Here is a 26,072-nt window from a genome sequence, read left to right on the forward strand (position 1 = left end):
TCAGGTTCCAATAAGCCCAAATAGCAAAGAGAAATAAAAAATGCATATGAAACTAGAGCTCAGGTCTTATTTTTTTATTATATTGCTGCATCTGTTGCTGTTAAAGTGCCTTAGATTTTGTTACTTATTTATCTACTTTATATTTCATTTGTGTTTTGTGGCATTCATGTGGACAGCAAAGTAAGAATTTCATTGTACAGGGAAACACGTTTCCTAACTGCATATGACAAAATAAACACTTTAAATTTTGAAAAGCATGTGCTTGAAGTTTAGAAAAATTCTGCATAGAAGCATGAATGTCCTCAAAGAGCTGAACATTTGTGTGTTTTATCCTTGGGCTAATGTCAACCTTTGGAATACACAGCAGTCATATATTGTAACAATACCTGAAATAGCAAAATTTCACATTGTGAAATCTATGCTCTGATTTTTCAAAGCAGTCTTCACAATATCAACATCACTATGATTTGACTGAGAAACAATTTTCCCCATGGTGATCTTGATGGTCTCTCTGAAACTGTGAACTAATGAGGTATTAACCCAGGTGTAACTACAATGTGAAAAGCTTTTAAATGGAATGACTCAATATTCTAAATGATAAAAACTGTAATAACTCTGTTGATAAAATTAGTTTTTAAACTGTGTACAAATTTCACATTTTAAAATTTAAAAAGGTTTGATTAGAAAAAAATTCTTGAAGCTAAGGTTCAAAAGATCATAATGTCTAACTATTTAGTGTGATATATATTTAAGTAGTTAACAGCAGTTAACAGATACCAACTGACTTAAAATAGTTAAAGTGGTAGTGATTAGACAATTCGTAAATGAACCCCTAACCAACATAACCTGTGAAACTAACAAACGTATTCTGTAATTTGGGCTCTTGTACAAAATGACCAAGCTTAAACTGAAAACAGGTTATTCCTCATAATCTAATTTTTTTTATTTTTTTTTTATTTTAGCAGTATTACTTTCCACTGTAGAAATATTGAGCTTGAGGTGTTTAAGACTGTGGTGTAACTTGCACATATTATTGTATGGATGCTGAGTCAACATCCATACAATAATAATAATAATAAAGATTTAGAAAACAAGGTATGGATGCGGTATGGATGCTGACTCAGTATCCATGCAATAATTGGATAACATGGTATGGATGCTGAATCAGCATCCATACAATTAGCTGTAACGAGATAGCTACAGTCCAAATAGGCCTCAGCTCCCAAATGACAAATAAAAAACAAACCTGATAGGAGCAGAGGTAGAAGTAAGGACACAGCCTGGCTTTCAATAAACTGTAGAGAGAAGACAGACTGATGGACCTGTGGGGGAGAGAGAAACAGAGTGCTGTGAAGCCATCATTCTGAGGGAAACTAAACAAAGACGCTGAGCTGACTCTGTGTTCTCACTCCTGCTTGTTACAGGACATTTCTGCAGATGTATCTACAGATACGTTTTACATTCATTCAGCTTAGGCACAACACAAAAACATTTAGGTGCTTAGGTGTTCTTAAACCTTTATATGGTAGGGAAACCCTGACAACTAGATTTATTTTTGATGTGGATGGGACAATAATGCTGCCATTTAGGAAGTGAAGGACTCTTCATTGATAAAGTGTTAACTAGCTACCTAAAGTTGATCCATGGGTTGTTAGTTTCAGGATCAAGGTGGGCAGTCCTATAACGATGTGATATCATGTGAAAATTATGAGTAGCCAAAAAATCCTGGCTGGGAGTCAGCATCAAACCAGCTTGGATCAAAGTATTACACTGATGGATGGACCGACCAACTTTAACTCTTCTGACCCATGATGCTAGTGCAGCTAAAACTAATATCTCTAGCCTCACCATTCATTCATTAGGCTCTGCTGCAGTGCTGTGTCTTGTGCCCAGGGGGTGATCTTCCCACTAAAGCTCCTCTCAGCATTGATCCTAGGAAACAGAGAAATCCAGGGCAGGGAGGGATGCTGCCAGTACACCAGACTCTGGAGAAAGGCACAACGAAGCTCTGAACAGAACCTGGGATCCTGCGAAAGGGGAACAGACAGAAATAATTCTCACTAAACATGGCACTTGAGATTAAAATCCATCACTCCAATGTAATGTGCCATGACAAATTTTTACTTGTAGACTGGGAGGCAGGGCGCTAAACTGAGCTCTGCAGTGCTGGCTGAGCCCCAGAGCTTCCTCCTGGGCTTTGGGATGCTCAGCCCATGATAGGGAGAGTGGGGAGGTGAAGAGGAGGCGAGTCTTCAGGCTCCAGTCTGCTGGATACTCTGTGCAAACAGGAGGAACTATGGAGGCAGGAGCGATGGCCTGGGGACTCTGGGAACAGACATTTTTAACATGTATTTAAACCACTGAGCACATACAAAGAGAACAATAGGAAAGATCTAGAGAAACACTTTGTATAGCACAAATCGAAAGGTAGCATGGATCGACAGAACACTGGGACATCTCAAATTGTGACAGGCACCTATTTTGACCGACAGGCTGACAGACTTTCAAAATGTGCTACTTTGTGGAGATGTGCCTCCTTAGTAGCGGTCTATGGATGCACTAGCCCCGCCCCCATCCCTGACAACTTTGTGAGGCGTAGGTCGCAGTCAGGATAGATAGCATAACCTGGCAAAACACCCGCACATCATTTACATACGGTATGAAAGAAATTGAATATATGAATTACATATAAAAGGCCTAAGGCACACATGTCAAACTCAAGGCCGGCGTACAATTACATCTGGCCCGCAAGATCATTTTATAAATCCTTTTTAATGGCCCGGCGATATGAAGCGCCGATAACACACAAACTACAAATCCCATAATGCAGCGCAAACGTGTGTCTTATTTGTGGAGCTAATGTGGCTGTAATTAAGGAATATAACCTAAGATGGCACTACGAGACAAAACATCAGGACAAGCTGAAAAACGTGAATGCAGAGCAGAAGCTACAGAAGGTAGAGGAGTTGAAGAGGAATCTGACATCACAGCAGACGTTTTCACCAAAGCAGCTGAAGCTACTGTGAAAGCAAGTTTTATTGTGGCAGAGGACATAGCAAATCAGCCCAGCCATTTACCGAGGGAGAGTTTCTGAAGAGCTGCATGATGAAAGTGTGCGACATCTTGTGTCGAGACAAAAAGCAGGTGTTTGCTTGCAAATGTAAACCTTAGCAGAAATACGGTTGCTGATTTTAAATTAATTTATTTTGGAATATTGTATCCTGCCTGTTTTGATTCATATTATGTAAAAAAAAAAAAGTTTAGTTTTAGTCTGTTCAATAAATTTTTAACCTGTTCGGCCCGCAGCCTAAAGTGTGCTTTGAGTTTTGGCCCCCTGTGCCACTGAGTTAGACACCCCTGGTAAAGTCTACTACTTTTGGTACAAGTAGTCTTTCACAACAGTATATTAGACTATAACTAAAAAATTGCATTTTTGGAAGAAAATGCGTATGGATGCTGAGTGCTAAAAATTGCCCTGAAAATGCTAAACATTTTGACACCTGAATGCTTATGCTAGCTGAAAGTATGCTGAAGTTTGAATTTCCCCATTTATTTGAATGGGGTAAGATTTTCAAAATAAAGCTAAATGTTTTTAAAATTTGAAGTTCAGAAAACTTCTGAAGAGAAGCATGAATGTCCTTGAAGACCTGAACATTTTGATAGCTGAAATAGCTGAAAGTATGCTGAAGTAGAAGTTTCCCATTCATTTCAATGGGGCAAGATTTTCAAAATAAATCTAAATATTTTAAAAGTATGAAGTTTACTAAAGTTCCGAATAGCAGCATGAATGTCCTTGAAGAGCTGAACATTTTGAAAGCTGAAATAGTTGAAAGTGTGCTGAAGAATTTTCCCAGTCATTTGAATGGGGCAAATTTTTCAAAATAAAGCTAAATATTTAAAAAAAATTGAAGTTCAGAAAACTTCTGAAGAGAAGCATGAATGTCCTTGAAGAGTTGAACATTTTGATAGCTGAAAGGGCTGAAAATATGCTGAGGTTGAATTTTCCCATTCATTTGAATAGGGCAAGATTTTCAAAATAAAGCTAAATATTTTTAAAGTATGAAGTTTAGAAAAATTCTGAAGAGAAGCATGAATGTCCTTGAAGAGCTGAACATTCTGATAGCTGAAATAGCTGAAAGTATGCTGAAGTAAAATTTTCCCATTGATTTGAATGGGCAAAATTTTGCTGAAATACACTAAATAGTTAAAAAAGTATAAAGGTTAGAAACAAAAAAAATAATAGCATAAATGTCCTTAAATCGATGAACATGTCGATACCTAAATGGTTTTCATAGCTGAAAGTATGCTGAAAAAATTAAGTGCCAAAAAACGGATGGAAGAAACCAGAATAATAAAGATCAGGATAACATAGTATGGATGCTGAATCAGCATCCATACAATAATAAAGACCAGGAAAACAAGGTGTGGATACTGAATCAGCATCAATACAAATAGAATGGTTAAATACAACAAAACAGGCAATTAGGCTAAATACGTCACAACGTAACCCGCACGCGGAGGTCACATTGGGTCAGGTGCACAGGTGTAACTTTTAGCCATGGAGTGGAAATGCGAAAAAGACGGTGAATTTGCTTAAGTATGTCAAGTTGCAGCAGGGTGAAGATAGTTAGAAACTGAAGCTTAACAGGCCAAGCTGGATCTAGTTTTAACGCCTACAACTGTTAATGAAAAGGCCTGTACAAGCCAGTCTGAAGACGAGGTCAAGCATGTCAAATGGACATTGGACAAAAGCAGAGCACGGAATAACATGAAAGAGGCCTCCTGTGCCATGACTGCGTTATAGGCTGTTTTTAAATAACGGAAGGTAAGAACATGCTTATTTAACGTTACTGCATTATATAGTCTCTGGTGTGCTTTAAATGTATTGCTGTAATATACTGAATATAGTGTTAATGAACTGAATGGAGGCCATAGTCTTGCAGTCTTAATGTATTTAGCATGAATTGAGTTTGACAGTTATAACTCACACTGCAAATGTGTGTTCTTGTGTGATTTATTGTTCGCTACAAACACACAGCAAATAATGTTTCGCCTCTATGCTGCTATCCTTAATGTAGAAACTACGTAAACACACCGGCCATTGAGGGATTTTTTCATTCGGGGACCTCCTCTCTCCGCATTGACGTGCCGAGTCATACTGTTGTAACTAACCTTGCTAGGAGTATCCAGTGTTTCTGCCCTGGACAAACTTGCACTAAAAGGTGAATTTGTTGACATGTCCTCATCCCCCTCCTTCTCTGCTGATTTGTTTATGTGGTAACTTGCGGAACATTCGGTATCCTTGTCGTCGTTATAAGTAATAAGTTTCTTTTTAGGGCTGTCAGCATTTTCAGTATTTGCGAATGGGTTTCTGCGTTTTATTCCACCGACAGAGCGATTCGGGCTGTTAAAAGGTGGTCCCGGGGAGAAAGGTCGAACGAATGCCGAAGATGAGCCGCTTTGTACGGGACTGCTAGAGGAATCCTGGCCGCTTGGGCTACAGAAGTCACCGGTATTACTTCGGGCTCGTTTCCTCCTTATTCGCATAATTTCAGCCGGTAGCTTGAAGCTCGGCGAATATCCTGCCTGCTGAGACATACTTAAGATGGACAGTTTAGCACAATATCCGAAATGCAATGACAAAACTTCAAAAACAAATGCTCCACTGTTGTTACCCCTTCCGCAGCGATTACATTTGGCGCGTAGCGTGATGACGCAAGGGCCCCGCTCGTGTTGCGTTTTTTTTCTCATGGGAAGATGGGCGTTACCGTTCTCAGAGTTGGGCCACTATATTCTGATAATTTCTAAAAGAAAATTATGCGGTTTTCACCATGATTTGACTAAGTCAAGACACTTCAAATGCCATGAAAAGAAGTGACACATTTGTATTTGTAACATTAATTGTATGTCGTACTTAAACGGAAAATGAAATATAAGCTATAGTACCGTTAATACATGTGTGGTGAGTTTACAGCCGGTTTAAATACAGTATATCATGTATAGTTCCTGTTAGGCGCGTAGTTAAGGCGCAACGCTCTCGCCGCTGCGGCCCGGGTTCGAATCAGGGTCGCGTCAGGAAGGGTGTCCAAATGTCAACATGCGAGTCGTCAGTATGATGATTCGCTGTGGCGACCCCTAAACGGAAAAAGCGGAAGTGACATTCAGTCATGTCATGTATTAAGAAGCTAGTTCTCTTTTATATTTAGTTTATCATTAATAAACTGGTATAAACTAAATGTTTTCAGATTAAGTTCATGCGTTTTTGTATAATGTGCTGTGGCGACCCCTAAACGGGAAAAAGCGAAAGTGATATTCAGTCATGTCATGTATTAAGAAGCTAGTTCTCTTTTATGTTTAGTTTATCATTAAAAAACTGGTATAAACTAAATGTTTTCAGATTAAGTTCATGCGTTTTTGTATAATGTGCATAGTTTTCAGGTAATTTGTCTTTTATTTTAACTTTGGTTTTAATATCTCAGTTATGCATAGATAAATAAATAAATCAGTTGTCCTTCATGGAGCTGGAGTTGTTTGCAGCCCCCTTGACATCACCACCTCTGTACCCTTGTCACAGTGATTAATAGAACATTATATAAATTCTGACTCCCTGTTAATTTCTCCCTCATTTGTCATTACTTTGGGTCATCAATCACATCTGAAGCTCAGCCAAGCGCCAAATGATGGCTGCTCTTAGGAAATCAATTTTAATTTTTGTTGGTTGCCTAAAAGAGAGAAAACGAGTGCCTTAAGCATCAAAGCAGTGCTTATAGAAATTCCTTCAGGTTCAGGAATAGCAAAGGATGATGTGTCTGTGCATGCGTATTTATGTTTGTGAGTGGCACTTGGGTGTCAGTTGGGGAGAATTTTATATAAAGAGAAAAATTGAAGAACAAGATGACAAGTAACCACAGGACAACAGCTGTATTTTCTTCACAAGAATGTTTATATAAATCATAAACCAAATGTGCACTGTCAACAATGACAAAATAAAACTATTGTGTGTCTTCATACTGTGGTGATTTCTCAGTGTTCTCAGGGTTTGGAAGCCAAAATCAGTCACCTTCAACTTGAGAAACCTGACCAAAGCCTCTCAGTAGAATCCAGTTTGGTTTGGGCACTCTGTAATAAATATGTACTCAGTCATCTTTCTTAACCTGTGTAGAGCAGTCTAGGGATCAGTGTCAAGGACACTTCAAGCCCTTCATGTTGGTGCCCTTCGGTAAGACACTGAGCCCCAAATTTTGCTTGATATATAAAATAACAGGGACTCAAATCATCTGGTGAATGAATGTAATCTAAATGTAAAATGGAACAGTTGCTAAAAATAAGGACAATAAAAACCTGATGATAGTTAAGACCTGTCAATTATTTTGATGGATGGGGGATAAGTATGTAATCTGGGGTAAAGTCTAGGTTACAGGGGCTATGAAAAACATCATTATTTCTTCGGGAGGTGATACACTCAGCTCTAACAAATGTCAACCAAGAATGAGAGGAGTAGAGGGGAAACAAAGATAGATGTAGGGGTGATGATAAACGCAAACAGGTTACCAAAGTATTTGGCATGAGCAAATCATCTATTCACAACACCAACAACATTTATTTTTACAAAGGAAGCTCAACAGAGATTAGTCCAGTGCTACTGGACACGCTTTGTCAGTGTAATACCAAAATGTGACCCTGCTTCTCTCCACTTGTGGCCTTGATTTCATAGATCATCTATGGAGTCCTGTGTCTCTTACTGAGTTGGTCCACTCACCACACTCAGTTGTTGGTGGTGGTGAGGGTGGGGTGTTTCAGTAGGTGACAACCAATATAGAGCTTTTATGGATTTTATGGATTTTGTTTTCTCCATGCTCACTGTTGATGTGTTGAAGTTCCCATCAGTTATTAACTAGCAGTTGTTCTTGGGAGCATTGATTGGGGAAAAAAGTAAAATAATTTATCTTGTCAGAAAATGCAGTTTTCTTCAACCAAACATTATGGTACATGCCTAAGTTTGAATTTGACTATCTCCCTTGAAGGATAAGTCTGTCTATATTCGCGTTCCAGTCCCACGTCCAGACCAAAGCCAACAATGAATTTATGCTACTAACAAGTACTGTCTGTATCCACAAACTCATATCTCTTCTGTGCCACTGTTGGACTCAGTAGTACACCAAATGTGAATTAATCTGTGGCTGAAAAATGTTACCAAGAATTCATTATTTCTTTCCTTACTATTGAGTAGCATTTTTTTTTTAAAACTGCAGTAATGGGCTGTTTTCTGAGTCACCGGCCTAAAGGTTATGGAAGCTAGCTTATGACCAGAAGGTCACTAGTTCAATACCCAGAGTGGCAGAATTAAATCTAGGGGACAAATCGACCATGATGTCACCCCTTGGCTTTCTGAAAGGCAATTTTGAAGCTCAAGTCTGACGGTCGCCATCATGGTAATGATGCACTCCACCTAACTCTGGCTGTTCCAAAACTGGGCAAAGTAATGAGCGTGAGTGGAGCTGGCTAGACAGCTAACAGCCAGGACCCTCCTGCCTGTCACTCAAAATAGTCATGCCCCTAATTATACATAACTCTTAACCTTAATATAATTTAAATAGGTGAACATGGGAGTCTATGGAGACAGACTCCCTTTTGGACCCAGGGTCAAATAGACATTCGTGTTTTAACACTTAGGCGTTGGCTCCATTTGTCAGCCTCGGAGGTTGCCGCTCGGTCAGAAATGTAGCCACGCTTTCCCCTAACTCATTAACACCATGGAGCAAAGTTAATACCATTTAACCCCTAGCTGCTCAGTGGCCAGCAGGTCAAATTATGGTTGTACTAGGCAGCTTCCAGGGTGCTCCTGCAAAAGAGAGGCAGCCTCACAGAGAACCTACCCTGTCTATACACAATAAAAAAGGAATAAATTATACACAGTATTTGTGACCATATACTGTAGGTTTGGGTCCTTTCATGGAATTTGTTGACAATTGAAAAATCCCTTAACTATAAGCAGGAGTTGTGGGTTCAATTTGAGTGTTATCTGTATTATGGCCCCTCATGTCACTCTAGATACAGCAAAAAGTTCTGGCACAACTCCAGCCACTGCCAAGATGCACATACAAAGAAAAACAAACTGGAAAACAAAAAGTTCAGCAACACTCGCAGTGTTTCGAGCAGCTTTAACAAGAAGACCAACCTTCAGTGTATAAAGGTGTTGGTCTTCTTATTGAAGTTGCTCAAAACACTGCAAGTGTTGCTGGACTTTTGTTATCCCTCATGTCAGTTCGTCAGAATGTATTTTTGACTATGCGCTCAGTGGTGTTCAGTGTCCACCATCACATGTTCAGTAGGTCCCATCCAGTGTGTCCTGGTTCAGTAAGGTCTCCCAGACAGCTTCAGCAGCTGCCATGTTTGTTGGGGAGCTACTGTGGCTGGATTCCACCTCTACACCCACTCCTTCATTCTGATTCAGTAAGGTCTCCAGACAGCTTCAGCAGTTGCCATGTTTGTTGGGGAGCTACTGTGGCTGGATTCCACCTCTACACCTATTCCTTCATTCTGACTGGGCAAAGTAGGGTGCAGGAGGGATGAGCCTGTGGAGGCATTGGTGCAGGGTGGTAGGATCCTTGGTGGGGAGCGTGAATCACTGCTACCTCCTCCGGCCATCATGGAGAACTGGTATGATCCTGCAGCGGTGGAGTAGTACAGGTGATAGGGTGAGGAGGTGGACTGGAATGGCCCATTCTGACCCTGGTGGGGGGTGTTTGCAGGATAAGGAGGAGGCAGGTAGGTGTGATATCTCCCAGCTGGGGTAGTCGCCATGGCTGTTGCCATGGTGATGCCAAGGGCACTGTTGGAGACAGGGTTGTGGGAAGGGTTGTAGGTGAATGCAGCCGCTGTTGGAGGATAGTGGACCCGCGGGTCAGAGAAGCGGGAGTCAGGCAGGGAAGGAAGGGAAGTGAAAGGTCGCTCTAAGGTCATCCTGGGGTCGCTGAAGGCTGTGAGGTCAGGACCTGAGGAGGGCAATGGTCAAGGGTTACAAAACACTTATTTTCTCACTTATTTCTGTTCTGTGTGTGTCCATACTTGGTGTGTGTTACCTGTGAGTCGTGAAGATAATTCACTGAGTGAAGAGCGATTAGGTGAAAGGGGATTGGCTGTGTGCACAGTGGGTGTTGTTATTTGGCCAAGGTAGGGATATGATTGGTCATAGGACCAAGATGGAGATGGCTGCATCTGTCTGGAGTCTGAGAGAGGTGAGAGATTAATCATTGAAACCTTCAGAGCTTTGAACCAGCAGTTTTTTTTTTATCACTGTAATTTGAAAGTTGTGAGAGGTTGTTTCTGGTTGAGCCTGCCCTGTGCTGCAGAAGCCATCTTTATTTCCCGAGGGGGTACTTCAGAAAATTAGTATTATATCTCTATAAAGAGAGAGATTTTAAAAAGAATGGTTGAAATTGAAGCAGAAGAGGCAGAGATATCCTGACTTTTAATATGGGTCAAGCTCCAAATAAACTTGATCCTACAATTCCCATAATGCTACTCAAAAGTATTTGAGGCTTTTCCCAGAGGTTATGAATATATCCTACAGAAAAGGATTAGGGCCACTGTAAAAAAAAAAAAAAAAAAAAAAAGAAAGAAAAAAAAATTGAGTTCTGACTTTAAACTCACAATTTTGACTTTTAAAAACATACTTTAAAGTCTGAATTTTGAGAAAAAAGTCAGAACTTAATATTACAATGGCCCTAATCCTCTTCTATAGTATCCCACAACTTTTTTCAGCAAATGAAAAATGCTCAGAAATGCATATTATATATTATATTATAAATATATAATAAAATGTTTAAATGCATGATTTATGCAGAATGCGCTACTTTGTCTTGACACAGAAGCTGGTGATAGTGAAAGAAACAGAAGAAAGAGAGATAGGGGAAAGGAAGCAATTAGCTTGGTATGGGGGTGAATAGATGAAGGGGAGGGCTGTGTGTGAGTTCTTTCATTCAATCCTGTCTTTTTCCCCACAGTCTAATAACTAGCACTGATCACCCACAGACTTACAGACCAGAGTGTGTACGTATGTGCAGACAGATGAGTCAGCAAACTGTACACAGCAGCCAAGATGTCAATGAAGGCTTTTAAATTCTTGCCAAGTGCTGGCCTAAGCACTGACGTGGGTGTGTGGGTGTGTGTGTGTGTGTGTGTGTGGTGGTAAAGCCAAGGCCCTGTGCCAAGCCCCGTCCTTTCCTGGCTGCCCTCCCTGGGCAGAGTGCACTTCTGTGGGCCAGGGGTCACAGAAATGGCTGGCTGTTTGTAAACAGAAGTACAACACATAGAAATCAATTTTGTGCTGTTTTCTGGTTAATTTCAAAAATAATGTGACATTTATCTCTATTAAAATGAGGCCTAGTGCAGTCAGTGTCATTGACTTCTGACATGATGCAGTCAGACTGGTTGCATATTTGTTTAAAAACTGATCAATATTTAAAATATTTGTTCAATTTATTATTATTAAATGGTTTTAGTTGGTGTTGTAGACTTACTAACATTGCAAAAAAACTCAAGGAATTTTTGTGGCATGCATATCATGTGATTTGGAATAAGAAAGATTTGTAGTCTGGTACTTCGTGAAAACTATGCATTACCAACTTTTTCAGATGAACTCCAGGATTTAGTGCTTCTTTTTGGGTTGGTTTGTAACCTAAGCCATTTAAAAACCCAGTGGATTGTCTAAAAATGTATTGTCACAAAGATGAAAACTGGGTTAGCTCATGAAAAGTTGTGGTTAGTTTTCACAGCTACCTGTCATTTGTTACACGGTGATGGCTTTTCTCTGGAGAATCAACAGTGGCTGGTAACTATACAGCAGACCAATTGTAGCACCATGAACCTGTTAGGAAGCTTGGGGCAAAATGTACTGGAAATACTTGCAGTGTTTAGAGCAACTTTAATGTAAAGACCAATGCGTTTTGGCACAGAGCCTTTGTCAGGGTCTGTTAAAAGTGTGTAACAGAGTACATTTACAGTACTGCTACACGTGTACAGTATGAACACAAATGTTCATACACCCATACATATTAAATGCATACCGACTTAAACACAGTGAAACTATATATAAAGTATTTACTACTTAGACATTTTAGAGAAGTGAAAGAAAGGAAGACAAATCAAAAAAGAAATTAAAGCTTAGCAGGGGCATGGGACAGATTGTCAAGAGAAATGTAAACAAGGGGGGAAGGGAATGAAGTCTTGAATGGCTTCATAACTGATTTCTGTTGTTCTCATTCTGTTGTTTTCGTTTGTAGAATGATCAGAAAAACAAAGAAATCAGGAAGCACTGAAAGCTACCTTTCTGTTTCTCCTTCCCTCACACACAAATGTTGACTTGTTCCTTCTTGGTAGATAATAACAAGTGGAGTCCCACAGGGTTCAATTGTGGGTCCAATCATGGATGGGGAATGGCAGAAAAAAAAGGTCAAAGGACAATTTGCACAATTGTATAATATTCCTTAAATTGAAATCTAAATTATACAAGGCTTCCCTTACACAGCCAGTGTTAATTAATATGACAGTTAATACAGTAATATGCATGATATCAGTGGTGTACAACACTTGAAAATAAATCAAATTGTGATTAGAAGATGCTTTTCTTTCAAATTCTGAAGTTATATATTTACTTTTAATATTTTTTTTCTCACAGTACACAGCACTTCCTGCTAGCTGACTCTCATTTCCTCCTTAAGGCCTCACTTGCTTCCTCACTTACAGACACCACACACATGCAAATGTTCACGTAAGAAAAAACAGGTTCTAACTGCCTTCAGCAGTTGTGCTTGCATGCGTAAATACTCACTCATAGCATCACTACCACTGAAGGCAGAAGGGGAACAGTTACTATCTTTTGGTGTATCCACAGCATCACACACTCACAGTACACACAGAGACCACAGGGGATCTCACTAAAACCACAAGAACAATGAGGTTTGATGTGAGCTGAATGCACAAGTTTGGGAAACACACATAAACACAGAGGACAACTATGACTGGCAGCTTGAGCTTTACTGCACATGTTCCTGATGTTGGTCATGTTTGCTTAATGTGGAGACAACAACCATAAACACTCTGAGTAGTCTTCTTCTTTGCAGCAACAGACATCTAGCAAGCAATTACAATGCAGACCTTGTGCTCACTGCTATCAGTGCTCTGTATGAATGAATGTGTAAACATACCCTTTTTTTTTAGTATCAAGATAATATTATACACTACCTGGCTGTAACTCCAGTTCTATTATAATTCTCAGGGTTTACCCTACCATAGAAAGGCTTGGGTGTGGCATCTAAGTGTTTCTGTGGAGCGCCTAAGATGAATGAAGTTAAAAAAAGGCGACATATCAGAGTGAATGTTAATTGATTGGATATTTCTCTGTACCATCAACCCAGGACAGTAGTTAACAGCCATTGATAAGGTTAGCTTCCACAAAGAACACATGAAGTAGGCTATAACTTTGTCTGGGGAGTAATTCTTGTGAATATATCGTAATTTTTGAAGATCTACGTGAATGCTTCATTTGAAGGGATAAGGATGACAGTGTTTGGTAGGTGTAATTTACAATAGCTTCAAAGGCTGACATAAATGTAACCATTGGCTTTTGCCTCTTACCAGTGGTTATCTGAGGGAGTGTGGGGCTGGAGAATGTGGCAGAGTTGAGTGCTGCAGATTGGCGACTATTAGCCGAATGCTGATGGTGATGATGGTGAGGAGGTGTCACCCTCATCGAGCTCCGTCTCAACTGCTCCAGCTCTGTTAATCTCTCAGAGAAAGCCAGAGAGCCAGGTTTGCCCTCGTCCATCTTCTGACGATGACCTGCAAGAGAGATTAGAGGAAATTGTTGCTATTTCTGATGATTACTTTACAGTATAATAAAGCCCCAACACCAAGTTTCTGCAGACTGAATCTAAAACTAGGGGTGATTTGTCATCAGATTACTGATTACATAATCCAGGTATAGTAACAGTAATAACTCAGCACAGGCTATAACATTGTCCTGACTTTGTTAACACGCTCTGTCTGCTATTGCATTTGGGAATCTGACAATGGGTGCTGCTTAGGGGTCTGGCTGTCTGTGTGTGTGTGTGTGTGTGTGTGTGTGTGTGTTTGTGTGTGGTGGTCTGTCACACTGTCTGTGGTGTTGGCTGCACTTCAAAGACCAGAGACTGAGCTCCAGTTACAGGCACTTCCTCCCAATGGGGTAGTGTGCATGTATGCATATTTATACTGTGTGTGTGTGTGTGTGTGTGTGTGTGTGTGTGGGCGAGTTACAGATGAGTGATGGTTATTCACAGCTGAGCAGAGCTGGCAGGAGTCTTGCTATTTGTCTGTCAACTTGTGTCTCCCCTGACTGTGCTGACCAGTGTCGCTCAGTTCACATCGCTTCTGTTTAACATGAATGAGTATTATTCTTATGACATAGCTTTCTCTTTGTGCTGTCATCTGCCTTTAGAAATCCCCATGTTTCATGACATTGAGTGGGAAAGGAAGTCAGTGTTGCATCAGGTTCCTTATTGACTCACTCAGCAAAGAGTTCGGTCTGCAATGATTTTATAGTTACTTGGTTTATTAACTTTAAAACAGAGGTTTTCAACTGATTTTGACAGAGACCACCATTGTGACCAAGAAGCAACAATATTCTTTATATACACTTGTTGGCTTATAATAAATTGTTGGCTCCTAAAAAGTTACTATGCAGCTGTCATACTCCAGTGGGCATGGATGAAAAAAGAAAGCTTTTCTTATCTGTGTGTATATACAGTATACATATATCAGAAGTGACCACTAACCTAGTCAATATCACTAAAATGTTTGTGTATAATTGATATTTTAAATGACAAATCTTGTCCATTTAATACAGTTCCATTTGTTTTTATTCAAAACTAACAAAAAAGAAGTAAATTAACTTATAACTAAAAATACCTAATTAACCAAGGTTTGCTTTTAAGAACCAATTGCAACAAAAAGATATCGCAGTCTTTAGACACTTTCAGACCAAACAATTCTAGGGACAACCCTACTGAGGAGCTCCCCAGCAACTACATACCTTCAGGCTTTTTTTTCTTTTTGCATTCACACCACCAGTAGGACCCTAGCTCTAAGCCAGCTGATTGTTACGGATAAGACAACAAGCTCACAACAGTTAACACATAGCAATATTACCTGTAAGTACTTTCTTTATATGTTGCTAATGTTAATTATATAAGAAGCCACTAATCCTCTGCAGAGGCTTCCATTGGTGGACTGCAGGTCTCCATGCAACTGGTGATAACTACTGATGGCTATACACATGACACTGTTTTTAAAAATGATATTTAGCGTTCCTTGAAGTTAGTGTATATGTATGTAACTCATGATTGTTAGTGCACTTGTAGAGTACCTACCCTGAAGTAGGAGCTAAAGAACTCCCTTGAAACAGCATTCTATGAACTGTTATCGTTCTTGGTCCCTCTGTGTGGACACACAAAAAGGGGGTACTTCGTCCAGTAGTTCTAAGAACTATGAAGAAGTTCCTCTGGTTTTTTGTTTTTCTAATATTTTCTGTCTGCCTTTATTGTTGATGACTGATTGCATCCTGCTGGACATGGATAATACCAAGTTTGTCTCCATACAATTAATCCTCGTGGGACTCCACTTGTTACTATCTACCAAGAAGGAAAAAGTCAGCATTTGTGTGTCAGTGTAACTCACGTCGTGGCTCTCTAGGACCGTCCACTGTAATTTTAATGGCTCTCTGGTATGTGGCCACCTGAGGGGGATTGGTGAACACTGTGATGGTCAAAGTGAAACTCTTCCCTAAGAGAGAAAAGGAGGATAAAAAAGTGAAAGGGAATAAATACAGGAAAAGACATAGGGGCAGGATAGATGAGGAGAGGATGAGAAAAAGAAAAGATACCAGAATATAGAATAAAATGGAAAACAGGAAGAAAAATTTGTTCATTAGTATTAAGATTTCTTCTTCTCTCTTTCCACCCTCCTGTTCTCCCAAGTAGGGCTCACTCAACACTGCACTTGCTGCAATCACACACACATGCAGACCACCACTGTTGTGTGCCAGGACCAGAATAAAGTTACCATGTGCAGACAGTCTGATGCTACACACGCACACACAACAGGCACTTTTGTGGGTAGTGCCAGGTGTTAATCTCACTTCTCTCTCTCTCTCTCCCTGCTTGTCTGTGTTTTTTTCCTATTCAGTTATTGCTGAAAACACTGATGACTTTGACATATTGTTTAAGAGTATGTGTGATGAATAAACATCACTTAATTTTCATTAAATAATTTCATTTTTAATTCTCTCATTTATTTTATTTAATGCAACATTTGTTTGTTGAGTTGAACACAGCCACATTATACACACAAACTAAATGTAAAACCCCCTACATGTTTTGTCTTTCCTTCCATGTCCTGTCCTCTCTCCTGTTAATGTACCATTTTGTGGTGCAATAAAAAAAAATAATGAAAATGTTGTGTTTTCCAAATAGAAAATATGGCATTTGGAAAATTGAAAACAGGGTGTTTTTCAAATGGATTTTCTATTAGTTGTGTTCTTTTGAATTTTGGGGAGACCTAAAATACCCATCCATAATAAATGTACCTGATTCTTAAGAAAACAAAGAAAGATTTAATTTTAATACTCTTAGCTTTTAACTGACAAAGTCCCACAACAATATAAAATCTGTTGAGGTCACAGTGTAACAGTTCTAAGATGACTGCAGTTCACTGACCAAAGAAACCAGAGTTTACATGATTCAAATCCAAAAAAATGTACATGTTATTACATGGGCCACAAACTGACTGTAATTGTGGAACTGTGTTACCAGCTGAACTTCCTTTAGTTTTACAAGTTTTTATTTGTTACTTAGAAGTAAGTATTTATGCAAGTTTCCTCACAGAGTACAGGGGGCAGATTAAGGCAGTGATGCTAATAATAATGGAGATGCACATTTTGTTCAAATGCACTCTCTGATGTTTTACAGTTTACTTGTGGTCTTCTGTTTACTTGGCAAACAAGATAAGCATATGGGGCACAGTGTGGCATTTTGGGTTTTGATGGTTGTCAGTACCATATTAATAGCCACAAGAGTGTTATCATCGAAAACTTCCCTCTGTCTCTCTTTTCTCTGCACTTGTCCCACTAATACAGATAGAGTATCGGGAACATACTGTGTACAGCTCAGTTCACAATATGCATTATATACAGTGGTGTGAAAAAGTATTTGCCCCCTTACTGATTTCTTATCTTTTTGCATGTTTGTCACACTGTAATGTTTCAGATCATCAAACAAATTTAAATATTAGTCAACGATAACACAAGTAAACACATCATGCAGTTTTTAAATGAAGGTTTTTATTATTAAGGGAAAACAAAATCCAAAACTACAAAGCCCTGTGTGAATAAGTGTTTGCCCCCTAAACCGAATAACTGGTTGGGCCACCCTTAGCAGCAACAACTGCAATCAAGCGTTTTCGATAACTTGCCATGAGTCTGCCACAGCGCTGTGGAGGAATTTTGGCCCACTCATCTTGGCAGAATTGTTGTAAGTCAGCCACATTGGAAGGTTTTCGGGCATGAACTGCCTTTTTAAGGTCATGCCACAGCATCTCAATTGGATTCAGGTCAGGACTTTGACTAGGCCACTCCAAAGTCTTCATTTTGTTTTTCTTCAGCCATTCAGAAGTGGACTTGCTGATGTGCTTTGGATCATTGTCCTGCTGCAGAACCCAAGTTCGCTTCAGCTTGAGGTCACAAACGGATGGCCGGACATTCTCCTTCAGGATATTTTGGTACACAGCAGAATTCAGGGTTCCATTTATCACAGCAAGTCTTCCAGGCCCTGAAGCAGCAAAACAGCCCCAGACCATCACACTACCACCACCAATATTTTACTGTTTGTATGATGTTCTTTTTCTGAAATGCGCTGTTACTTTTACGCCACACATAATGGGACACACACCTTCCAAAAAGTTCAACTTTTGTCTCGTCTGTCCACAGAGTATTATTCCAAAAGTCTTGGGGATCATCAAGATGTTTTCTGGCAAAACTGAGACGAGCCTTTATGTTCTTTTTGCTCAGCAGTGGTTTTCGTCTTGGAACTCTGCCATGCAAACCATTTTTGCCCAGTCTCTTTCTTATGGTGGAGTCATGAACACTCACCTTAACTGAGGCAAGTGAGGCCTGCAGTTCTTTGGATGTTGTTGTGGGGTCTTTTGTGACCTCTTGGATGAGTTGTCGCTGCGCTCTTGGGGTAATTTTGGTCGGCCGGCCACTCCTGGGAAGGTTCTCCACTGTTCCATGTTTTCGCCATTTGTGGATAATGGCTCTCACTGTGGTTCGCTGCAGTCCCAAAGCTTTAGAAATGGCTTTATAACCTTTTCCAAACTGATAGAGCTCAATTATTCTCTTTCTCATTTGGTTTTGAATTTCTTTGGATCTCGGCATGATGTCTAGCTTTTGAGGATCTTTTGGTCTACTTCACTTTGTCAGGCAGGTCCTATTTAAGTGATTTCTTGATTGCGAACAGGTGTGGCAGTAATCAGGCCTGGGTGTGGCTAGAGAAATTGAACTCAGGTGCGATAAACCAGTGTTTTGACAGGGGGGCAAACACTTGTTCACACAGGGCTATATAGTTTTGGATTTTGTTTTCCCTTAATAATAAAAACCTTCATTTAAAAACTGCATGATGTGTTTACTTGTGTTATCGTTGACTAATATTTAAATTTGTTTGATGATCTGAAACATTACAGTGTGACAAACATGCAAAAAGATAAGAAATCAGTAAGGGGGCAAATACTTTTTCACACCACTGTACATTTCACAGCAGTATATGTGCAGTATAAATATACATAGTATTGAGAAACGCAGATTGTGTTTTTGTGCAGGATCTTTATAGTGAGAGATTCTGGCTGATAGGAGGAGGAGGGAACAGCTGAGGTCTTTGTTTCTATTGTGTCTATCAGCCAGCCGGTGGCATCCCACTCACACACCTACGCGCGCACACACACACACACACATACAACTTGTCCTTGAAGTTCTGTCTTTGTGAGGACACTCATTGACGTAATGTATCCCCTAGCCCCTAACTGTAACCATTGGAACTAAATGCCTAACCCTAATTCTTCACCTAACCCTAATTCTAATGTGAACCTTAAAACCAAGTCTTAACCCTCAAGGCATTTCACAAAGTGAAAGAATCAGAAAGCATCTCTCATTGTGTGTGTGTGTTTGCGTACACAAATTCAGATATTGTGAAAGAGAAAAACACTGGCCCTGTTTAAAAGAGGAACTAAAAGAAAGATGGAAAACTGGTTGCAAGTGTGCACACAGACATACATAAGCACACACACATAAAGTGGTAATAGGGTGAACCACCATATGAAACACAGACCTGACAAACATTACACCATCTATTGACAAGTTTGCTTGTTTGTCTGCCATTTATTTTAGTGCAGATTCACTCTGTTTGCAGTGTGTCCATGGTAGTGTACTGAGTCTCAGCTGGTTAAACATAACCTGTCCCCTCTTGTGCTCTGCCATCACCTTTTTTTCTTATATATATATACTGTGTGTGTATATATATGAGTCCATGATCATGAAAACCTAAGCCTAGCATTTGGAATCACACTGATATCATTAGTGGTTTGAAAGTTATCCAAGAAAAACAATATTTCAGTAAAGGTGATTTTCTTCAGGATCCAGCTCATATCTCCAAAAGTTACTGTGAAATTTGCTGACACCCTTCTGAGTCAGAGTTTCAGCTAGAGTTTGATCTTAATCGGCAGCATTATTTTTTTGTCTCACAGTAGCAAGTTTTCCATGAGCACTATAAATTTGAAGATTCTAGATCAAGAGATCCAGAATATGACTTGGATCCAGATCAGACTTTGGTGTGTGGTAGATCCCATATGGATGCTATCTTGCAGTATTTTTTCCAAGCATTGTTGACATACAGGGCCGGCCCGGGGCATAGGTGAAATAGGCAGTTGCCTAGGTCGCAAAATGAGTCCGTGGCAATGGGGGGGGATGAAAGTTTTGTTTTGTGACCAGCATGTGCTCCTACACCCATAAGCAAAATAATTACTGACAGTTAACAATTTTAGTACTGATTGATCTGTAGTGATTAAAATAATGTTAGAATAAAATAAAATTGACATCATTTAAAAACCATAAGATTTGTAAACATGTTGTACTAATTTAAACACTTTCTGCTTCATGACGTAATTATAATGCATCATCATAACGCATTGACAGATGTTGGAGCACACAGTTAAAATATGTGCTCTGAAAGTGCCATTTTTAAAAAATAAGTGAAAAAAGAAAATTATCAGGGGCACAAGGCAGGAAGCGACGCAAAGAAGAGGAACAGAAAAAAGAACAATATACAGTAGATGTGGGTGGCACTGAGGATAAGTGTGACTATCCCAGTGAATGTGGCAGCTGCAGAGAGGAACTTTTCAAAGCTCAAGCTGATTAAGACCTACTTGAGGTCTACCATGGCCCAAGAGCATCTCAGTGGACTTGCTGTCAACAGCATCAATAATGATGTTTCTCAGAATTTGTCATTTGATGCAGTCATTGATGACTTTGCTGCAAAGTAATCCAGGCGTGTTCAGCTTTGAAACTGTTCTGTAATTCTGAATATAATAGTATTTTTTTGCACTTTTTTGTTGATTTGCACTTTAATTTCTAATTTAATTTTTGTGTGATTCTTCAGGTGACTAAGTCAAATTTATTTATTATCACAAATTATTTACTACTTATTTATGTTAATACTTATCAGTAAAAAATCAGCATTTTCTAAATTTTTTTAAGGGGGGATCTAAAATCTTGCCTAGGGCACCAACAGAACCTGGGCCGGCCCTGTCGACATAATGTAATTAGAGGCAAAAATATTGAAACTGGCCCTATCTCATAAAGGTGAAGAATCCTTTAAAGAAATCCTGGATTCAGATGATGATCCGGATCAGCACCAAAATCTAACTGATTGTTCCGTGGAGCATACCTTTCCTCTCCAAAACATTTAATCAAAGTCCATTCATATCTTTTATGCTGTGAATAAACCAGCAAATAAACAAACCAACAAAAGCCAGCACAATCAAGATCCCTGTGGCATTCATTCATCTGTGAAATGTGATGCTGCTGCTACTTGTGATCTACATGTAAGCACTGCTCACAAAACATTTTGGAGAAAAGGACCCCCATTTAACGGTACTTCATGGACAGCTGCATTTAATGGTGACTACTGAGGCACTATTTTATGAATAACGTCATCTGACAAAATAAACAAATATAGGTTAATGACTGTGTTGTGATGGAAAGTGAGTGTCACAAATTTGAAGGTTCACAATACAATCACATAAGGCAGTGTAGTATAGGTGAAACCTTATAAAAATATATTTTTATTTACTCTATCAGAAATGTTCAGTTAACCCATATTTAAGAATAGGATTTATCTTAACTGTTTAACTAAAAACTGACTGTGGAAATCATGGCCTTGAAAGTGAAACAGATGAATTCACACTGCCTTCTAGAAATGACTGCTACATTGTAGCTATAAGCTGATGTAAAAACTGCACAAATCATAAGTGTATCACTGTGTGTTTGTGGTGTAACTAAGTGCTTCTGCAGAACAAGGAAGAGTGACTAATGAACTAAGTCTGAGAACCTTTACATTAGTTCTCACACACAGAGAAACCACTAGACAAACCACTAAACCACTCATTGGTGTTGGCAGCTAAACTAACCACTTCCTACATGGACAGTTAATGACAGTTAAATGTTTTAGGTGGAGAAGTTGCTCAACTTGTGGCTTGATATACAACTCATTAAATCCTTAAGGTAGTCAGTTTCCTTCAGAAATCAGGGAGGAAAAGCTTTCGAAACAACATAGTATCCTCCATTATAAATCTACGTTAAGCTCATTACGCTCATCATATTAGGAGAGAGAAACATAACTGACAGGCCAGACGTTAGTAATAAATCCCATGCACAAGCTCAAAGCAGCACTCAATATATGTTGAATTTGGGGTAAATGTGCCATTTTGGTGAGATCATGCTCATTATCCATCACAGACTGTATTACTGTATGTAATGTATACATTGCATACAGTAGCGGATGCTTCAACTGCATCCAAACATCTATTTTAGTGTTCAGTTTGAGCACAGACAGGACCAAAATTAATTCATCTACAGTGTTTGTGTTATCTGCCAACAGCCACTAGCTAGTGTTAGGTCCTGAACTGATAGCTGAGATCAGGGAGCAGAGACACTTTTCAGTCTGTCGCTCTCGTCTCTCTAGGTCCACTACGGGTTAGCTACAGTCAGCTAAGCTTATCCATTCTATACCACAGTCAGTAAAGTGAGATCTAAATGGTTTAAGCAACTTTTTAGCCAAACAAAACAAGAATGTATGCAGGTAAATACAGTACATACTTCCCAAAGATATACCTTCACATTCTCTGTTTAAGGAAACTATAGTGACCTGCTGTTTTTGGAAATTACAGAGCTTTTATATTATTTTATATAATATATTATTTACATATTTTATATAAACAAGGTAAATGATGTTTAACCATCATTTGCCCCTCCCCCTTTTCTTTCTACCCTTAGTTTAGAAAGAAAGGGATGCAATGAAAATATATAATACAGTTAATAATTAGAACATATATGACTAAAGGCATTTGGTAGGGATTTCCTGCATTAACCACTCTGCACCAGCTATAAAGCTTCTTTAAAAAAAATTCCCAGCATGTTTTGTATCTCACAATACTCCTGATATATAGTGATGCTGGGCAAATGAACCTCACTGTATTCTGTGCTGTTAAATTTGCATGAAAACAAATTTCTACCCTTCAGCTTTCTTCATTTGAATTCTACGGCACATAAATTATTAATGTGCTCATTTTTCAACAGCAGGACAGTGGAATCTGCCCATATTGATATTTATACCCATATTTCCATTCAGCTGGGGACTGCTTGTCATTCTTATATATGTTTTGTGTATGTATGTGTGTGAGCTTGTGTACACAGGACTGGTGTTTTAAATAGATAAGTTTGGACATTTGCCTGCACCTGATTTAGAGTAACCGTGGCAGTTAAAGACAGAGGGAGGTAGAAGTTGAATGGGGTGTTATAGGGAAGTTGCTGAATACTGTTTTTATTCATATGTACTTCCCCTAATTTATCCATGCTAAGCTATGCACTTGTGCAAAGCACATCTATTACATTTCAACTAATGTAACATTTTAAAACATAAGACCAGTCATTTTTTATATTAAGTGTTTCAAACACTCCCCATACAGGGGGTGTCTCACTGATGTGCTTGTAATCATTTCTGAACAACAGCGGAGGTTTATGGAGCAGACATATAGGGTTATCCAGGACTGCCAAACTGACAGACATTTCCCATGAGTAAAGACAGTTCATTGTTCATTTTAATCTCTGTATGGGGAGTGTTTGAAATACTTTTAATATTGAAAATGACTGGCTTTATCCTTTAAAGGTCTATGTTGTGCTCTTCGTACCATTTTAGCCCATATGTGATTATTTTGTATCATTTGCATTCATATTTTCACTGTATTTGTGTGTTTTTATGTGTGTGTACCTCTTCCACTGCGGCCAACAAAGCGGAGATCATTGAATCTAGCCACTTGGTTCTTGATGGCAGCCGTGGCATTACGAAGCTCTGCTGAGTAGTTCTCATCATTTCCTGCCATCACTGTTACCAAGGTGCCATCAGGGATGTCGCCCAGGGTAACCACCTTGTGACATAATGAAAAAATTAAACAAGTTGTGGATGTAGGCCTACAGCATGTCCAGGCATATTTTCCAATTTTCCATTTTAATGCTAGGGGTTTCCCTACCATAGAAAGGCTTAGGCACAGTGCCAAAATGTTTTTGCGGAAGTGTTATTACGGAATAATATCAGAATGAATGTAAAAATAACGGAAGTGACTTGATCTCAAAATGAAATGTAAGCTGGCTACAGGAATGACCTGTCCACCAACAGTCAGTGTTTGGTTGAACTTGTGCATGATTGGCAGCATCGCCAAGCTAATCAAACTGCTGATTGGTTATTTCTCTGTACCGCCAACTCTGGACGGTAGTTACAGCCTATGATAAGGTTAGCCTCCACAAAGCATACATGAAATAGGCTATAAATTTACTAGGGAATAATTTTTGTGAATGGTAACAAGAGACAGCAGGATGTAGCTGAGTTTACAAGTAAAGAAATGGATAACGTAGCTAAGACAAACTGAATTAGCTAAGTTACATTAGCCACGGAAGCTAGTTAGTTGACTTTACATGAATATGATATAACTATACTAATACAATATAACCTGGTAGATCCAAAGTGAATGAAGGCGGGCATGAAATGTTAAAGGGTCAGCACGTTCTCTTTCAGGTCATTAGGTCAGTTTTATTGGCCACAACTAAACACAAGGCCACAAAGAAATGAACAGTTTTAGACTATCTGAGCTTTTCTCATAAAAAATGCAAATTATGAGGTGAATCATTTTCCTTACTGAAAAAAAAACTCCCAAAACACACATATAAAATGGAAATATGAGACAGCGCACTAGAGAGCACACTCCCTTTCACACCTATGCAAATGCAGAGCGAGGGTGGTTCATTTCCATATTAACACTAATCACACTTGTGCAAATGAGCACAGCAGACTATGGACGGTTTCTCATTTAACCCTGAGCTCCTGTAGGGATTAACCGCAACCCACAATGAATTTACCACTTTTCAGTTAACCTCTTAGTTAAACCTCAATTTCTTCCTTAAAATTCTCACAAAGGTGTTGTTTTGCAGGGAAAGCTCACCCCAAGTATTGTTCCTTGAGTGTGAGGCTAAATGATATTCCACTAATCCATCAGTGACAGTATTGATGTGAGCTTGAACGGAATGTGTTCAAATAAAAAATTTTCATAATAAAAAAGTGACACTGACTCACAGGGTCTGAAAATCTAAGTCTTGAATTGGAAATACTTTACATTCAAGAAAAAAAACACACACACTTGAGCAGACAAGACAGAGACCAGCAGCAATGGAGAATAAAACTTTCCCAGAAAAATGAATGAGAAATAGGAAACAGGAAACTCTCAGTTAATGGCCAGTGTGTGTATACATACACATCATGCCTGCGTGTGCACCTAAAGTTTGTCATCCTGTGCATGTGCATAAAATGTACACGTGTATATGTGTGTGTTCATAATAACAGTCTTCCATTATCCGTAAGAGGCAGTGACATCCACTCATGATGCTCCATAATGATGCATAATGCACCAAGCTCATACTCAGTCACACACACACACACACACATGTGCTAACACTAATGTGTAAAACTCAATAAATCTATCAGTTGTGTTTTGCCACTAAAAGCTGCTTTTCCACAAATGCATTTTGTCTCAAAGTGCAGGAAAGCCGTCCACACTGATACATGAGGGAATACACTGGAAAAAAATTAGCCCATCACTTTTTTAGAGTTTATAAAACCCTGTAAACTGGAAAACTGTCAAATAAATGGATGCAAAATGTACTTAATGTATCAATAGTAAAATTACTCATTTGGAGAATGGATTCTTATGTGATTGACAGGCGGATCGATGCAGCTTCTGCAGTACCAGTCTGTCGTGGTGAAGAAGGAGCTGAGCTGCAAGGCAAAGCTCTCGATTTACTGGTTGATCTACGTTCCTACTCTCACCTATGGTCATGAGCTTTGGGTCATGACCGAAAGATACAAGCGGCCGAAATGAGCTTTCTCTGCAGGGTGGCTGGGCGCACCCTTAGAGATAGGGTGAAGAGCTCGGTCACTCAGGTGGAGCTCAGAGTAGAACCGCTGCTCTTTCACATCGAGAGGAGCCTGCTGAGGTGGCTCGGGCATCTGTTTCGGATGCCTCCTGGGCACCTTCCTAGGGAGGTGTTCCAGGCATGTCCCACCAGGAGGAGGCCCCGGGGAAGACCTAGGACACGTTGGAGGAGCTACAGTGGGTACGAAAAGTATTCAGACCCCCTTAAATTTTTCACTCTTTGTTATATT

General features: G+C 39.4%; 2 protein-coding genes across 7 annotated transcripts in view; both read right to left on the bottom strand.

Moving 5' to 3' along the window:
- Positions 1-5,775, bottom strand: part of donson (DNA replication fork stabilization factor DONSON) — a 20,811-nt gene extending 15,036 nt beyond the window's left edge. Inside the window, exons 1-4 of the mRNA XM_020587158.1 lie at positions 5,173-5,775; positions 2,125-2,325; positions 1,849-2,027; positions 1,247-1,322 (exon numbers count right to left, since the gene is read on the bottom strand). Of these exons, the coding sequence (XP_020442814.1) occupies positions 1,247-1,322; positions 1,849-2,027; positions 2,125-2,325; positions 5,173-5,751 (1,035 nt within the window). The 5' untranslated portion in view covers positions 5,752-5,775. The remainder of the gene's footprint in view (positions 1-1,246; positions 1,323-1,848; positions 2,028-2,124; positions 2,326-5,172) is intronic.
- A 1,203-nt stretch (positions 5,776-6,978) lies between these two features.
- runx1 (RUNX family transcription factor 1) overlaps positions 6,979-26,072 on the bottom strand; it is a 71,502-nt gene continuing 52,408 nt past the window's right edge. For 3 of the 6 annotated variants that reach the window (XM_020587159.1, XM_020587160.1, XM_020587162.1), the window contains 6 exons: positions 23,631-23,787; positions 15,718-15,822; positions 13,639-13,842; positions 10,083-10,229; positions 9,520-9,995; positions 6,979-9,424 (listed from right to left, as the gene is read on the bottom strand). In XM_020587159.1, the coding sequence (XP_020442815.1) occupies positions 9,326-9,424; positions 9,520-9,995; positions 10,083-10,229; positions 13,639-13,842; positions 15,718-15,822; positions 23,631-23,787 (1,188 nt within the window). In that variant the 3' untranslated portion in view covers positions 6,979-9,325. Of the gene's footprint in view, positions 9,996-10,082; positions 10,230-10,865; positions 11,287-13,638; positions 13,843-15,717; positions 15,823-23,630; positions 23,788-26,072 lie in introns of those variants that run through there. The other 3 variants (XM_020587161.1, XM_020587163.1, XM_020587164.1) reach the window with 2 other exon arrangements.

This window comes from Monopterus albus, unplaced genomic scaffold (assembly GCF_001952655.1).
Source record: "Monopterus albus unplaced genomic scaffold, M_albus_1.0 scaffold441.1, whole genome shotgun sequence".
Lineage (NCBI taxonomy): Eukaryota > Metazoa > Chordata > Actinopteri > Synbranchiformes > Synbranchidae > Monopterus > Monopterus albus.